The sequence below is a fragment of the Formica exsecta genome, unplaced genomic scaffold (assembly GCF_003651465.1).
Source record: "Formica exsecta isolate Colony F162 unplaced genomic scaffold, ASM365146v1 scaffold669, whole genome shotgun sequence".
In the NCBI taxonomy this organism is placed as follows: Eukaryota; Metazoa; Arthropoda; class Insecta; order Hymenoptera; family Formicidae; genus Formica; species Formica exsecta.
This window is the reverse complement of record NW_021853432.1, coordinates 141,096-158,061: the sequence shown is the minus strand read 5'-3', so window position 1 is coordinate 158,061 and position 16,966 is coordinate 141,096. Positions and strand designations below refer to the sequence as shown.

The 16,966-nt window shown below is 42.7% G+C and overlaps 1 protein-coding gene across 1 annotated transcript in view; it reads right to left on the bottom strand.

The window, feature by feature from the left end:
- LOC115243031 overlaps positions 1–15,557 on the bottom strand; it is a 27,943-nt gene extending 12,386 nt beyond the window's left edge. Inside the window, exons 1-7 of the mRNA XM_029819688.1 lie at positions 15,383–15,557; positions 13,915–13,968; positions 5,300–12,582; positions 2,341–4,477; positions 1,282–1,559; positions 463–810; positions 48–371 (exon numbers count right to left, since the gene is read on the bottom strand). Coding sequence (XP_029675548.1) covers positions 48–371; positions 463–810; positions 1,282–1,559; positions 2,341–4,477; positions 5,300–12,582; positions 13,915–13,968; positions 15,383–15,557 — 10,599 coding nt within the window. The remainder of the gene's footprint in view (positions 1–47; positions 372–462; positions 811–1,281; positions 1,560–2,340; positions 4,478–5,299; positions 12,583–13,914; positions 13,969–15,382) is intronic.
- Between the last annotated feature and the right edge of the window lie 1,409 nt (positions 15,558–16,966).

The following is a 16,966-nucleotide window of genomic DNA, read 5'->3' as shown; positions in this document are numbered from 1 at the left end:
TATATATATATATGTAATACATTGTACTATAGAAATTCAATAATTACCTGCAGTAACGTCGTAAAATAAGTGAAGGTTGTAAGATATGTTTTAGTAGCAAATATCTGTATAGGTTCCTGCGTAAGATTAATCGGAATGGTTTTCATGGTGGTTTTTCGCACTGGCACTTTCTCTAATACCACATCAGTCGACGTGGCTACGTTCGTACGAACTACCGTGCTACCCTTTTCCAAGAATGTACTGAAATATGTATACGTGATGTAATATGTCTTTGTTGTATCTGTCACGCTACCGTCAGTATTATCCAAGGCAGTCAAGGTAGTTGTGACACTGGTCGGTCGTGGCGGAGGTGCTGATTCTGTTACAATTAGCTAAACAAACAAATAAATCGAAAATAAAATTACATGATATCATAGTGAGCATCGATATTAAATAGCAGAGTTTGCGAAAAAGCGAGCTAACCTGGGTAATCGTGTCGCTGATCGTTTCTATTTTCGTACGACCTTCTTCCATAAATGTTTTTTCCAACATTCTGGTGCTGAGATATGTATTTGTTTCCGGTCGCGGAGCTTCTGATGGCTCGAGAATCATGTCTAGGTAATGCTGCGGTGCGGTAACCGTGTTTGTTATAACTTTCGTGCTACTTTCCAAAGCGTCATTCACATCCGGATGATCCGTGTTCAAGGTCAGATACGTGTAAGTCGTTTTAAATACTTCGGTACGTAGAGTCGGGGACGCTTCCAGAGTCACAGCTGCCGTTTCGGAGCCAGATTTTCTATGTCGTTCTTCCGTCGCCGTGTTCGCTACAACCTAGAAAAAAAAAAAAAACAAATTTTTACTAATAACCAGTTTTACAGAAGATTTTAAAAACTTGAATATCTGTAAAACATTTTCTATTCATGATATGAGAAAATAAGAAAGAGATTATTTCACATAAAAAAGTCATATTTTTTTGTTAAAATTATCTTTTACGTGATTTTTTTCAAGATTACCTATATCTTTTCTGTTTTTTTAATAAGTGATATTAAAACTGTCAGTTTTATCAATACTATATTTTAGCTGACAAAAAAATTTGAACAACTTATAATACATAAAAATCTCCATAATATTCTTATACAATAATTTCTCTTTTGTACATTTTCCTGTACCTTATCAGTAGGAACAAAAGAATTTTAGATAGTCAAGTTAGATAACGGCAAAAAGTGGAATAAAATTTGAACGTTTAATATATTTTATTTTTTGGAAAAGATTAAATGCGCCCAGATATATGTGCGTAAGCACCTGCTGCTCTGTAGTGACGGTAGTCGTTCCATCCTTGGTGATCGTGCTGAGATACGTGAAAGTTGTTGTGCAAGTCTTTGTGACAAACTCGTTCGGTTTATCCTGCGGCAGGAGCATGACCACCGCGTCTGACAAGGTGAGGGTAGGTTGAGGATTCGAGTTCTCCCATCGCAGAGCCGGAGTAGGCCCCGCGACGATGACTTCCACGCCATTCGACATTACACGGGTCGCTAGATTGAACCTGCGTCCCTCCTCCTCGTCCTTCGCCTCATATTCTCCTATCGTTACGATTCCATAAACAACAATATATCACAGTGTCTTGCATATGTGAGGGGAAAATTACCTCGCAATAACGAGATATTACTTATCTAAATATGATATATACAAAATAAAATTTTTTGAGATAAAAGATATAAGCTTACCTATCGTTTGTATAGTATAAATTCCTCGCGAGATCAAATATCTATATTATTATTAAAGTGAATCATATATTCGGCATACAATCGAACGTACGAAAAATTTTTACACAGAGAATATAATCGAAAAAATTATATAGTTTATACGCAATATGATTAATATTCATATATATCGTATAAGAAAAAAAATGCAAATTTAGATATGTACAGCATCATTTTGTCATATACAATATGTACATTTCATATACAGGGTTGTATTGTACAGGAAAAATTTAGATTACCAAAAGCCAATTATAACACAGTATTTAACAGAGTATTTGCACAGATAGTTCGTTTCGTTTAATCAAATTCACGTAATCGAGAATCAGGAAGTCTATAGCGAAAAAAAAGTTTATTAGTCTAAGGATTATATTACACACTGCGGCAATCACCGTGTGCACTCAACGTTAAAATGGCTATTTTTATTTATTTATAACTTTCACCCTTTTACTTTGGAAATTTATGAATCTCGAGCAATACAGTAACAATTTTAATAATATATATTTTAATGATATTTCATAGAATTCTCAGAAAGACTAACGTTTTCGAGGGCACGGTGTGATTGTCGCGAGAGAGGTTTCAGATGAGTAAAAGGGCTACTCACCGGCAACGGGTACTGGATTATACACAGACGATACGAAGTCGGCTGACGACTCCACGGTAGGAGTGATAGTCACCGTGACGGGCACCGTCAGCGTAAGTGTCGTCACTCTCGGTCGTACAGTCGTCGACGATGTCACTTTAGTATCCAGTCCGTTTTGTTGTGTCACCACGTATGTGTACGTCCTTAGTCGCGTCGACGTCACTACCGTCTCCGTATAATAAACACTCGTGCTTGGCTCTAACATGAGATCCGGCGTAAATCTGGTCTCTAAGCCGATCGTGGCTGGTTTTGACGGCAAGATCTCGGGGAAATCGAGACGGGACAGCGACAGGTAAAGATCATCTGTTAGTCCGGCCTCGATCTCCTCCGGCGTGGGCGAAGCGATCTTGGTCGTGACTTTCGTTACGGGAATTGTGTCAAGTACGGAGGTTCCGCGGACCGACGATTTTGTCTCGCGAGTGTAATTCGCGCCGAGGGGTATCACGCTGGGTATGTACGAATCGGCGGGATAATTCGACGGTAATTTCGTAGTCGCGAGTGGTATAACACTCTCAAAGCTCGACGCGAGTGTGGCATTGGATAAAGGGGCGGTTTCGACTAGAGAAATCTGAGTTGAATTAGAGTCGATTTTAACGTCCGGTCGTATGGGCAGTACTGTTAGTAATTCTTCCGGAATTTCGCTGATCGTTTCCGGCATCATGCCGCGCTCGGTAGCTTCGGAAGATTCTTGATTCTCTTCTTTCGTACCGAGCGTTATCACCTCGGTGATGGATGAGATATATTCTTCTGTTGTGTTAGGTATTCTCGTAGCATCTTCTTCATCGGAAAGGCTTGTAGATTCGGTGAATTCAGGCGTGTTTAATGCAGTGACATCATCCATGAAGGTAGTTTGCTCTTCAGGACTGGCAGTTGTCGTGTACTCTTTCGTTGCAAAGTTATCGTCATTATCTTTTTCTATAGGAATAAATTCAGTAGCTGGTACATCTTCATTCAATATGGCAATTTTAGATTCTTTTGTGGTAATATTGCTATTTTCTAAAGAACCATCGATCAATTCTGTTATATTAATCAATGCGTTATCGGATTCTTGAATCATCTTTATTGATTGATCCTCGGATGGTTTTTCTGACGTGATTTGACTGATTGATGTTGTAATATTATCATGTATTGTCTCAACGTCGTTTTTATTAGACACGACATTATTTTCGTCCTTTATAGAAATCACTTCGGTGGTGGAATGCTGTTCATCTTTTATTAAAATGGCAATATTATCAACATTTTCAGTAGTAGTAGTCATGTCGAAATAATCATCTTCATATTCTTCATCTTTCTTGTCATCAGATTGAGGGAAGAAGAAATTGTCGGTAATAATCACTGGCGTGTCTGACGTGCTTTCTTCGGATATGGTTGAACTGGCTTCCAACGACGTAAGATTCGTTTCCTCATCCGGCTTATTGTCAATAAGATTCGGTGTTTCTTCAAGACTAGGCGTAACAACAATATGATCTTCCTCTTCAACAGTCATGTCTTCGTCCTCATTTTCCTCGTCTGAATATTCTTCATCATACTCGGAAGGTACGGTAAAGAATCCGGTAGTGATAATGGCAACAGTAGGCGTCGGTAGTATCGGTCGCACTGCAACTAGCTTCTTCCTGGTAACTCTAACTTTATCCTTGATTGACATTGATAATATCGGCGTGGATTGAAGCTTTCTGCGTCTGGTTATAGTCACTTTGTGTTTTCCGATGGCAGATTGATAATCGATAGGAGTTTCGGTCGGATAGATCGATTTGTCCGATCCGAGAGTCCTGACGCGCGTTACCACGATTCTTCGTGGCGCATGATCGGTAGATGTGACATACGCGAGATCCTTCGTGCGAGACGTTAAAGGTCTACGTCTGACGACCGTAAGCTTATGTTGTCTAGCATTTCTGCTACGCACCACAGGTACTCGAATTCTGACACGTTTTTTCGGCACGTTCTCAAGAGATCCGTCCTCGTTGTCGATTTTCCCAAGATTTACGTCATCCTCATTCGCGGACCATACGTTGACGGTGCCTTCTCTCTCGTGTTCGACGTTTACGTTTCCATATTGCACCGACTCATCATAGAAATCACCTGCAAAGGCGATGCGTTTCTACTCGTCTGTTTGAATACATATTATCCATCTCATGCTTAGATTCATTCCGCGATCGATATCAAAGTCTTTGCGAATAAGCTTTGTTTTCGACGATTTTTTTTGTGATGCGTTAATCAATTGAAATTAAATTACGCTGACATTTTGTGTTTTGTTTTTGTATGCACGTCCGATTGGATTTCGCCTCGTACACTGTGCGTTTTAGTGACATTATCCGCAACAAGCGTACGACGTGTTTGTTTGTTGTAATGTTGTCGACGGAAGAGAGTATCATGTTCGACTTTATCGTGTGGGCGCGCGTGCGGCGGCAGATCGAGGCTGTGTTAGTATAATAGGAGAAAAATGTGGGAACGACGCTCGAAGGGGAAATTTTTAGAAGGGAATAGAAAAGATTCGAGAGAAGTTGGGAGAGAGCGAGCTGCAAAACGGACATACGAAATAGCCATCCTCGCGGATAGCTCTCTTTTCACCGAAGCTGCCAACTACCCACAATTCTTTCTTTTGCTTCAAGAAAGGAGATCTCGGCAGTTTCGATTATTATCTATATTACATTATGCGGCAACCTCGATTTTCGTCAATGTTGCTCTTTTTTGTCCACTGTGTCCGAAGAAAGCTAAACTAACGCTCTCCGAATGGAATAGAGATTTTAGGAAAGACCGTTAGCTTCGGGCAATTCTAAGATCTGTGGATCTCTCTGGATTTCGAGAAAATTATGGAAATTATGATATAAAGGCGAAAGGGAAGAAGGTGAGGAGCGAAAGATTTTTTTTGGCGGAAAAGATAATATTAGGCATAGATGGACGTGGAAATATGCCGTCCGACGTCACCCACTACGCTCTCGAGACTTTGTGTCGGTGCATGTGCGTCGATGGGATCTTCGCTTCCCGCTAAAATGGCGACGGCCGCCGGTCCAGCGTGCAATGATGGCGGTATGGAGGGTCGGACTTCGATAGCTTCTTCCAAGGCATCTCTTCGTCTTCTGGATGCAGTAACGGAATCACCGACTTTTACAGTGCTTAAAACAGTGCTGAATTCTCCGGGTCTGCGGCCGGAAACGTAGAGCGTCACTACGCTGGATTCGACCTTATTGGAAGCCGCGGAGGCTTTTTTTCTGTCATTTGGTTTACCACGTCCGCCGTACGATCTAGATGGCTTCTGATATTCTTCCACTTCGGCCTCCTCCTCGGAATACTCGTAAATGTCGTGTTTGTAGTCGCCATCGGCCGGCTGATGTCTTCTCTCGACTTCACCCGGTAGAGTGTTGCTCTGCGTAAACGGAGGAGGCGCGAACAGAGGATCCAGCAACGGATTAGAATTTTGCGGCTGAGGCTGCGGTTGTTGAAGCAACAGCAAGAGAGAATTTATGTTGGCCGCCGATATCGCGGCTGTTGGAGTTACTACAACGGTGTCCGTTATGAATTCTGTCGCGGTGACAACGTCGGTCGAAGAATCGACTAGAGTCGTCAAGATCTCTTTTCCGCGGAAAGTGAGGGGAATGACAGTGCTTTGATGTTTTGTTATTGTGGTGACGTAGGAAGTAGTGCGTGTGTTATATTGTGTGGTGGGCGTAGCTTGATGTTGTAACAGGGGATTCGGACCTAATTGACCCAGTAGTAATTGCGAAAGAAGAATATTGGCGAGAGGAGCATTCCCGGACAAGGACGGTTGTATCGTAGAAACTATATTCTCCACGGAATATACCGTCGTGGGTACGATAACCGATTGAGAGACGCGGCGACCACCGAGGCTTGAAAGAGGGTACGAGATACGTGTGGTGGGTGTCTCGTGAAGCAAAAATCGTGTAACCTCGGTCTGGCCTTGAACGTTGGTACCCGTAACTTCGCTGACGATTACCACAAGCGACTTGCCGTCTCCAGCTGTTACCGTGCTATATTGTGAAGGTCTGAGAACTTCGGTGCTGGGTTGCTGGGTTATGATATTACGATGTTCTGTGACGCCGTTGTTTATCACAGGAATCGTGACCTCCGTCGGTACGTAATGCGTCACGGTTATCGTGCCATCAAAATTCGGATATACGGTCGGCGATTCACGGATATCCTCGTAAGATCCTCTGCCTCTTGTAGGAACTCTTCTGCTATTTCCATTTCTTACGTTCGTCGATCTTGAGGATCCGCGGGATGGTGGTACTCTTCGAGAATTTGAAGATCCAGTTGAAGATTTGGAAGATCCGTTTCGTAATCTCGGTGGTCTCACTCTTCCGTTCTGAGTTGTTTTACTGGTTGATCTACTGGTCGTTCTTGAAGTCGGTCTCTTGTAATCCGATCTGTTCGAAGCAGCATCTTTTTCTCTTAACGTAAATTGTCTTCCATTGCTCGAGATCGATGACGGTTTTATTCTGACAGATCCGTTTCTATTTCCATTAGTAGATTGATTCGGTCTGGTTTTAGGTTTATTCTGCTGATTTACAAACTCCGTTGTTTCCGTCGATTGATCCGGATTATTAAATATCTTCTGTTGTGATTGCGATGGCGTCAAACTCCGCGCTCGATTATTATATCGAGCGCTAGGTTTTGGTGCTATCTTTACAATGTCATCTTTACTCGCTACGGCGTCTAGTAAATCAGATTTCTCTTCATCTTTTATAGATGACGATTGAACGGGTCTATGGAAGCGACTGCTATATGTTCTCAATTGACTAGCCTGACGACGGACTCTTCTTGTTCTAGCTCCGAAAGGTCTGATTTGTACGACGGAACCAACGGCTTTTCCAGAACGACGATTCACATTTACATTCGATTTTCTATCTTCGTGTTCAGATCCTTCATAGTCGTTATCTGATATCTCTTCAACGGGTTGTTCGTCTTCGAAACCTGCGTCATCCTCGCTGTCGTGTTCTTCATTTGGCTCTTCAGTGGCTGATTCTTGCTTTCTACCAAGAAATCCACGTGGAGGAAACAGACCTGTATTACTTGGTCGATTTCTTGTGGATACTGGAGGAGTCGCTCGGTTATTTGTTCGTCCGTTCGTCACTCTGGGAACTGTCGGCGCGCTCGGTCTATTTAAATTTCCCGATCGTCTCGGTGTTGTAGTCGCCGGTGGTCGTGCAGTAGTTCCTGATCTACCGTTTAAATTAATAGGCCTGCGGAATCGCAAGAGCGGATTCGTAGATCTTCTCGATGATTCTGTCGTAGTCTGCAAAGGTGTAGTAACAGTTTCGCCTTCAAAATACTCTGTGAATGGCGTCTCATCTGTCAAGAGCGTAGTTGTAGTGAATTCATTAGCATCGTTCTCTTGATCGTCGTGCTTAGCCGTAGGTTGTCCTCTCAATAACGTCGACGATGGTCGAATACCGGGTCTATATCTCGAGGAAGCGCCGGGAAACACAGAACTCGAAATGCGAGTTGCGAGTTTAGAGGAAGATCCTCTTATTGACGTTGGTCCGCGTCTGTTACTTTGAAACACAGACGACGGAGTTATTTTGGTTTGTCCTCTAGCGCGAGTACTGCTCGCTGGGAATACCGAGCTCGAAGTAACTGTTCCCCGTCTGGCAGAAAATCGTCTAGAACCTGACGGAGACAATGTTGAGGAATATGGCCCGATGGGCGAAGTGACGCGACCTCGCGACGAAGCGAATCTGTTACTTTTGCCAGCCAAAGTCGCGGTTATCGTAGGTGTTATATCCGTTCTGGTGATAGTCGTCGCAGCTTGCGCGCCTTTACGTTTCGGATTAAACGTCGGTCTATTCCTGGAGGCGAACGGTCTGATCACTGGCGTGAACGTTCTCTTTCTAGTTGAGAATGTTAATCGTGATTTCTTTTTAGAACTTTGTCCATCTTCGCCTTCTTCGTCGTCTTCGTCGTCTTCTTCGTTCTGGCTGGAATCCTCGTCGTGGTCCGGAGATTCTGTTGTGGAATCTTCTGAAAGGGAAGACTGGATAACTGCAGGAGAAGGCAAAATTTCTGGAATACCTGTCGACTGGCTCGGAGGTAGAGTAGAAGTTGGTGAAATATTTGTCGTGGGATTTGACGCAAAGAAGCTGGAAGTACTTTCGATGATTTGAGCATATCTACCATTGATACTAGTACCAATAACTTTCGATTGATAGAATGTAGTTGTTCCGTCATTTTCGATTTGACCCTGAATCAAACGCACAAGGCCGGTTCGGTGACCTTGAGTCGGCGGAATACTCGCTTTTTTTTCTTCATCTATCTTGGTGCTTGATGCGCTCTCGATTACTTTGGCGTAGGTTCCCTTGAAAAGCGTGCCAATCTGCTTAGTTGTGAAGTAAACAGTGGTGATCTCGTCGACATCTACTACGCTTCCTTTATTCAAAGACAAAACGCCCGTAGGAAGAACCGGTGTAGCTATCGAGGAGGAAGGTAAGGGCGGTGTTTCTATTCTTGTCGAACTCTGTACTATTCGTGCGTAATGTCCATTTACATAAGTACCGTATACATCTGTCGTGTAATGTGTCGTAATATCTTCATGTACTTCACTTGAACGTATCGTCGAGATCAAACCTGTTTTGAGATTATCGGATGCCTTGGAGGGTGTCACGCTTGTTTTTTCATCGGTGTTTAATATTTGAATCGATGGATATATAGGGCCGTTAATTGCGCGACCGGTCGCTTGTTGCGTTGTAATATCCGGCGTCGATACGCTGGTTACTGTCTCCAATCTGCTATTTAGAATCGTCTGATTTCCGACGTAGGAGGTAGTGAAATAAGTGAATGTAGTATAAAAAGTCGTAGGTTCGGGCGAAATTGACGAAGTATTCACGGCGTTCTTATTGTTAGAGCTGGTTATAATTTCTTTAGACAATACGTTTGTGTTCTCGGTAATTGATTTTTCAGGAGCAGTGTTGCCTAAAGGCGTAACTTCATTATCCGCCGTGACTTTGGATTCTTGTTCGTTAACAAGAGAATCCTCCTCCAACAGTGGATTCACGGTTGGCGTGTACGTCATTATTACATCAAGTTCCACCGTAGGCGTAGGCGAAACTCCTGGTGTGACGATGTTGCTGACCGTTTCCTCGCGACTAGTGGTTATGGTATCGCCACCCTTGTAGAATGTCGTCCAATAAGTAAAGGTTGTGAAGTACGTCACCGGCAATGTGCTGGTCGGAACCGGCACTACGAGAGACGGCCTTAAAGTCTCTGTGACGACATTCGTAACTGTTTCTAGACGGCTGGCGACATTCGTTTGGTCGCCTTTGTACATTGTCGTGAAATACGTGAAGGTCGTGTAACTAGTCTGTAGAAGTAACGTCGGTGCCGGCTCTACTTCGTGATTATTGGACTCTGACAGTTCTTGATCTTCAGGAACGGCATTTCTCTTATCCATCACATCCAGAACGGTGCCACCACCGGAGCTAGAAGATGACACAACATCTGTAATCATAGAGCCCAGAACTTTCATATCAGCCGGAGGATTGGGTGTTACTTGCGCGCCTACTTGGAAATTGTTGATTAGATGCTTAGTGGACCGATCTTCCAAGGTAGTAAGCAGTTCCGTTGTTGACTCGGTGTTGTTTTCGGTCAGAGTTGTGACTTCTTCGGCGTGCGTTGCTTCGTCAGTATTGGTTTGTTGAATTTTTTTTGCCAATAAGAGCGCCTCTTCTTGAGACTTTTGACGTTGAAGCGCCTCTAAATATGCCAAGATCTCTGGAGGAACTGCAGGCTTATTCTCGGCAGATTCAGATTTTGGCGTCGCTGATTGAGTCGTTTGTTGTGGAACCGGTTGAACGTTTGTGGGCGTAATAGTCTCTGTGACGATATTAGTGAAGACTTCAGTTCGTGTCTCGATTTCCGTTTCATCGTCCACAAAGATAGTGGTAAAATACGTATAAGTAGTGTAATACGTTTTCACTTGTTCTCTTATCGCTTGACTCGCTATAGCCGGGGTAGGACTCGGTTCTAAATCAGTGATCCATCCGTCCGATGTCTCAAAATCATCCACTGTTGTGATAGATTCCGTTGGAATGTTCTCGTGTACAGTAGTATCCTGCTGTTGGAAAGTGGTTAAATTTTCTTCCGTCGTTTCGTCAGAAACTTTATAAGGCTCGGTACCTTTGTTAAATTCCTCAGGAATTTGAGCGTTTGTTACGGACGGGAAGATATGCTGCGATATTGTTGTCGGTGATATCAAAACGGATTCGTCTTTGTCAAAGAGACCGGCGACAATGGCGGAAACGCCGTTTGGTCCAATGGTCTGCGTGATAACGTTAGTCTCGACGACTTGTCGACTGGATACACTTGATGTATTTTCTTGGAAGAATGTTGTTAGATACGTATACGTCGTATACAAAGTTTTAAAGATGAGTTCTATTTCCTCGTCTTGTTTAGTAGTCTGCTCTTCTTCGATTTCGTCGGATAAACTTGGTGTTTTTGTATCTGGTAACAAAGTAGATTGAATCGAACTGTCGGTCGAGGTAGGTCCAATTAATTCCGTCAAAAAGGTTATCTCGGAAGAGACTACTTCTCGAGAGCGTATAGAAGTGGTAGTCTGATCATTGTCCGGAATAAAGAAAGTCGTGAAATATGTGAACGTCTTGTAGACGGTAGATGGTAGTAATTTAGTAGCTAACGTTACTTTCTCTTCTGTATTATCCGACTTAAATCTATGCGGCTTGTCTTTGCCGGACTGATGATTATTCTGAGAAGAGCCACCTTTAATACTACGACCCTGAGGCTCTCCTGACATTATATCATTGGGAAGTTCGTAATCTAACATCGGTCGTATTGATTCGGTCGTCCCTAGCACTTTTCTCGCACTTTCTAAAATGTCCTTCAATGTTGTTAAGACACTATCCGTTGTACCTCTCAACGGAGTGGTCAATTCGTTTATTTCGAACGGTGTTTCTTCGTTGGTCGTCGGTGTAGTAGAAGGCAGTGTCTCGACAGTGGTATCTTGCTCGTCAGACTCCGTTCCGGTTGTACCATAATCCACCGTGGTATCGTCAGTTCCTCCATATGTTACAGTAGCTTCATCCGGGAAATAATATACATTTGAAGACGTGTGAATAATTTGCGCATAGTTTGTGCCAATATACGTGCCATAAATAAGGCTCTTGTAATGAGTCGTAGTACCGTCCAACGAAGTAGTAGAGTCGATGACTTTTAGAAGACCTGTCGGCTTCAATGATCCCGTTTCGACATCGGGTACCAGTAGTAACGGTTCCGTGGATATCGTGGACGATTCGGCTTCAGTCTCCTCAGTGACACTCGGTTGAATATTACCGCGATTAATTGCACTCAATAGCTGATCGTCCGAAGCATGCTTTCGATCTCCTTCGTAAGGTCGATCGGTTCTTGCATGTTCCATCACAGTCGTAGGACGAATCTTCAGCACTGCCACGCCATCGTCCGGACGAAGCGTAGCGTCGCCTTTAATAGTAGTAGCAGGGCGTCCCATGGGCGCCGGCGACGTGCTCGGCGAGAAGATGATGACGGTGTCGCCGACCGTGGTCGTGAAGTCCGCGAAACCGTGATAGGTCACCGTAGCAAAAGGTTTCGTCTCCGCTTTTCTTTGCGGCGGAGCCTTCGGAACTTGCGGTTTAAAGATTTTCGGTTCTCGCGGCCTGAAACTCTTAGACTGCGCATCGTCGAACGAATCGAAGCTGCTCGTCACGTACTCGTGTTTAACAGTATAAGTGGGCAAATCGTCGGCCGGTCGTACCTTTGCCGGTTTGAATCTCTGTGCATCTACATTTAACTCTCTTTTATTAAATATATCGTTCTCTTTGGACAACTCGTCCAGTTTTATACTAGCAGTTTTCCTCTGCCTCTCAGAATCGTTCGATTCCGCATCGTTATCACCACTCAGCACTTTTATTTCTTCGATAGCTTTAATCGGTGCGTTATCGAGGGCTACCTTAAATCGCCAATTGTTTTCCGCTCTCGATGGATAAACGACATAGGGACTTGATGGATCTGGCGTCGGCTCTTTATCATAGAACACTCTGCTGGATGTGGATAGAATTCTTGCGTAGAGGCGACCGTTGTCTAAAGTTGTACCAAGAACTTGAGTGGCGAATTCGGTGCTTGCCCCATCTTGCACAAACGTTCGTGCGGTTTTTGTCAATAATCCAACTGGAGGTACAGACTTTCCGGGACGTGCCGAAACCAAGAGGACTGTAGTCACTCCTGAAGAGTCAAATTCGAAAGTGAAGAAAATACCAGGGGCAATGGAAAATCATTAACCACGTGAAATACGCGCCATCGTAGTACGTCGATGATTTATCAATAGAATTATCGAGAACGAGCAAAAACGAGGGAAGCGATTGCAACGGGACATGAAGTCAAAATACGTTTTCCGTTCAAAACCAAGCGCAAATGTGTGCAACGAATTCGATTCGTTCAGCCACGTTTCGCATTTGCGAATTCATTCGTGTCGTAATTGTCATATACCGTGCGTTGACGTTCGTTTACATCGGCGGTCGATGCAATTCGCGTATATTGTTATTTTTTATTGTAATGTAGGTCGTCGGAGAGACGGAGTGGCGGACGGACGTTGGAGGCAGACGGCATCCAGTTGTTGAGAAGAGTTGAAGGCGGGGAGCAGACGGGAGCAGTAAACAGAAACAGAAAAAAAGAGATAGACGATCTTAGTAGACTAGCCTTCTTCTTTCGTAGCCTAGGACACCTGTTGTAATACTATATCCGTGGTACCTTGCTTAATTTACGTCATTATCTTACTTTGTGAAAAAAAAAAACAGTTTTTTGAATAGAAACAGCATAGGCATGCAAGGAAAAGAAAGATGTTTAATCATTAATTGCTTATGTATAACCCTTAGATCTTGAAAATTCTATGCTTATCGAGTAATATATGAAAAAATGTATGATAAAAAGAAAAAAAAAGTTTATTATTCTTTAAAATAATATCTAAAAATTTAAATAGCAAAAATATTATATATAATTCTATTATTTTCGAATCGTGTAGGTTTTTTGAAAGAATATCAAAATATGTTTTCCGGGCAGCATGATGAATTTTCATGTCTTTGGGAAGGAGCATTTCGCAATTAATCATATGACAGGCCAAATACCATCAAAATGAAATGACATATACATATCGTAGTCAATTTAGCGATAGAAAAGTATTGCCCGTTTGAGAATTTTATTTACACGGCCGCACCTCGCGTCAACACGCACATAAAGAACTGAGACGAGAAATGATGTATTGTGAGAAGAGATTAGAGAGCAGAGACAAAGAACAAAGCGGAAAGATTGTTCGATATCATAGGATTGCACTCAAGCTTTGTTATATTTTAATAAATTTGTTATATATTTAAACTAAATAAAAATGTTACAATTAAATAGAAAATTAAATACTTTATATCGAATCCTTTAAGTTTAGGGAAAACACAATTTTGAGTGCAATCCTTGTCTGCGTGTATCAGTGTGATTCAGGTGTCGCAAATGTGTCACGACTAGCATAGATTTGTTAGATACATTACATAAACATTTGCGGAGACTTACCCTCTAGATCCCTTTCCATCCTGGAAGCCCTAACATTATTCGATAAAGCTCCATCTGTGAAAGAAAAAAAAAGATATGTTTAACGCATAGTATATCTTTAAACGATCTAATTAGTATGCTTAATTTTTGCATGCAATGTTGGATGCATAAGGCTGCTGTGATGCGTTTGACAGAGGAAACGGTGGGTGGTGAAAGGAAATTTATTGAAGGATAGTAGGAGCTTTATTTGGTCATAGCTCTTCGCGAAATAATTGCTATGCGTCATATGGATGTCGACACATTCACTTCGTATTTACAGAGATATTCTCTACATCGAAATAATAATTTCTTCTTCTGATATTTACACAGTAAGAGGGATGGTAATTGAAGTCTTAAATATGATACTTGCAAGGTTTTTCCGCGGATTTAGAAAACTTGATTACATATTACTCGCAATTCAAGAAAATGATAGGAATAAATGAGTAAAAAAAAAGAAACGTTTAGAAATGAGCGTGTCTACGGATATGGATATGTAAAGGACGCCAGACATCGGCGACACCAAAGATGTCGTCCGGAGGCCGCGACGTACAGTTATCTGACCGACTCCTCTTCTCGCGAGGAATATTTCCACGTTGTTTTAGTTTGACAGAGGAAACGGTGGGTGGTGAAAGGAAATTTATTGAAGGATAGTAGGAGCTTTATTTGGTCATAGCTCTTCGCGAAATAATTGCTATGCGTCATATGGATGTCGACACATTCACTTCGTATTTACAGAGATATTCTCTACATCGAAATAATAATTTCTTCTTCTGATATTTACACAGTAAGAGGGATGGTAATTGAAGTCTTAAATATGATACTTGCAAGGTTTTTCCGCGGATTTAGAAAACTTGATTACATATTACTCGCAATTCAAGAAAATGATAGGAATAAATGAGTAAAAAAAAAGAAACGTTTAGAAATGAGCGTGTCTACGGATATGGATATGTAAAGGACGCCAGACATCGGCGACACCAAAGATGTCGTCCGGAGGCCGCGACGTACAGTTATCTGACCGACTCCTCTTCTCGCGAGGAATATTTCCACGTTGTTTTATTTCCGCGTACACGTGAGTGTCTGTATACTTGCGTGCGCACGTGACTTCATATATACGATATATCGCGACAGATAATTTTGCGCATTTTGCCCTTTTCATTATAACGTCGCTGTAACCTGATTAGCGACGATAGAATTAATTTAGTCAGAGAAAATAAGACATTTTTCATTACTGTATATAATTCTTTGAGAATAATTTGTCACGATCTGGTGCAATTTTTTTTAATTTTTCATTTTATCAGCGTCGATTGCCACCACTTTTGGTGTACGGGACTGCATCGCGTTTCTTCGGGCATGATCCAGTGATGTTGAACTAGGGATGACCGGAGCAGGTGACATCCGGTTATTCGACGACGGGTATTTCTTGTTACCGCGGCAATCGGGACCGATGTACCCGGCTGTTCGAGGTCATCCTCGTCCGGGCACATTGGGTCAGCTGGTCGACGCTTCGCGTCGCCCTTCTTTCCTGCGTCTGGCCTCCGGCCAACCGGGCCGTTTTGCGGCCCCCGACGAACCGGTCGCGTCACGTTACCCAACAATCGGCAATGATCGCAGTTGCATCCCGGCATACGTGGGAGAATCCGTGTTTGACATCGTACATCGCGTACAACACGATATTTTTAATGCGAAACTTGAATCGCATTATGAAATGTCTCGATTCGCCAATCTCCGCCGCGTCTCACCTTGTACATACGCATCATGCATATTAAACTTAAGAGAGGATAGGTTTCGAGTAAATAAAATAGATTGACTTGTATATACATATTTTTTAATGACTCTGAGAAATACACAAGATCGAGTGAACGTTGTGTAAAATTGCGAAAATACCCCAGCTGGCGGTGTTTGAGGGCAAACCATTTCTCTTATTGTAGAGTTGCATAATTTTCGCATAGTTTTCCATGCCCGCACAATATTGTAATTCTCAGCGCCTCCGGTATTCGAAGGCACGCGAGAGCAACCGCAAGGGAATAACGATCGAGATACACGAACGCACCTGACGATCGACTTCCACGTACGCAGCTGCATAATCGCGGTTGCATAGGCGACGGCTACCTTGAGCCTGTTTTCTCGCGCGATATGCGAGAGGAGAAATCCCTTGGGGATATTATGCTCGTTTCGTAAGAACAATTCGTCCATTCATGTCGCGCGGTTGGCGACCCGCCTTTCCCCGCTAATGCCCGAAAGATTTTTCTCGTCATCGGAATTACGATTGCTCCCGGCGAGATTCGTTTAACGGCGGCGACAAGTAGTATTGCGTCAACAACGAGATTCTATGACGATGATAGATAGGCTCGTCAACATTCTGCAGTAAAAAAAGGGCGTTGCGAATCCGTAAATGCGCTTGATCTCGCCGCTTTCTATAAGTTACATCCTTGTTTTTAGCAGCGCATTTTTATTTACGCGATTTCAACATAAGTTGAATTAATTTGGGATTATTTATGTTGATTATTAAAGATTTTTTAAATTATACCCATGATAATGAAGACTCTACCGTGCATCGATGAATGCTCGTGTCAATCCCGACGATACGAGTGTTGTAAGTAATTAACTATCTTGCAAGAGCGACATGAATACCAAGGTAACCTGGTCATCGACCAACGCACGACGCATGATTTCAATCTCACTTTCAATAGTAGGCGATATCATATACCATAAATCCAAGACTAGTTTGACAACAATAGCATAGCATCCGAACATGTGATACATGACTGGGGACAAGGAACTCTTGAAGAGACTCTCTTGAAACATTAAAAAAAAAGACAAGTATATAATTAAATAAAGTAAAGAATCGCGCTCCCCCTCCCTCAACGTTAAGTAAACGGTCCTTACATTAGTTGCATATTAAAATCGAATTTTTCATGCCTTTTGAAATCGTGTGCCGCGTTCAGGATGCTTGCGTCAGACATGACGAATCGCGTTAACGCTGTCGCGTCGTTACGATTTCCGGTGAAAGCTCCTTCTCCAAAAAAGAACAATG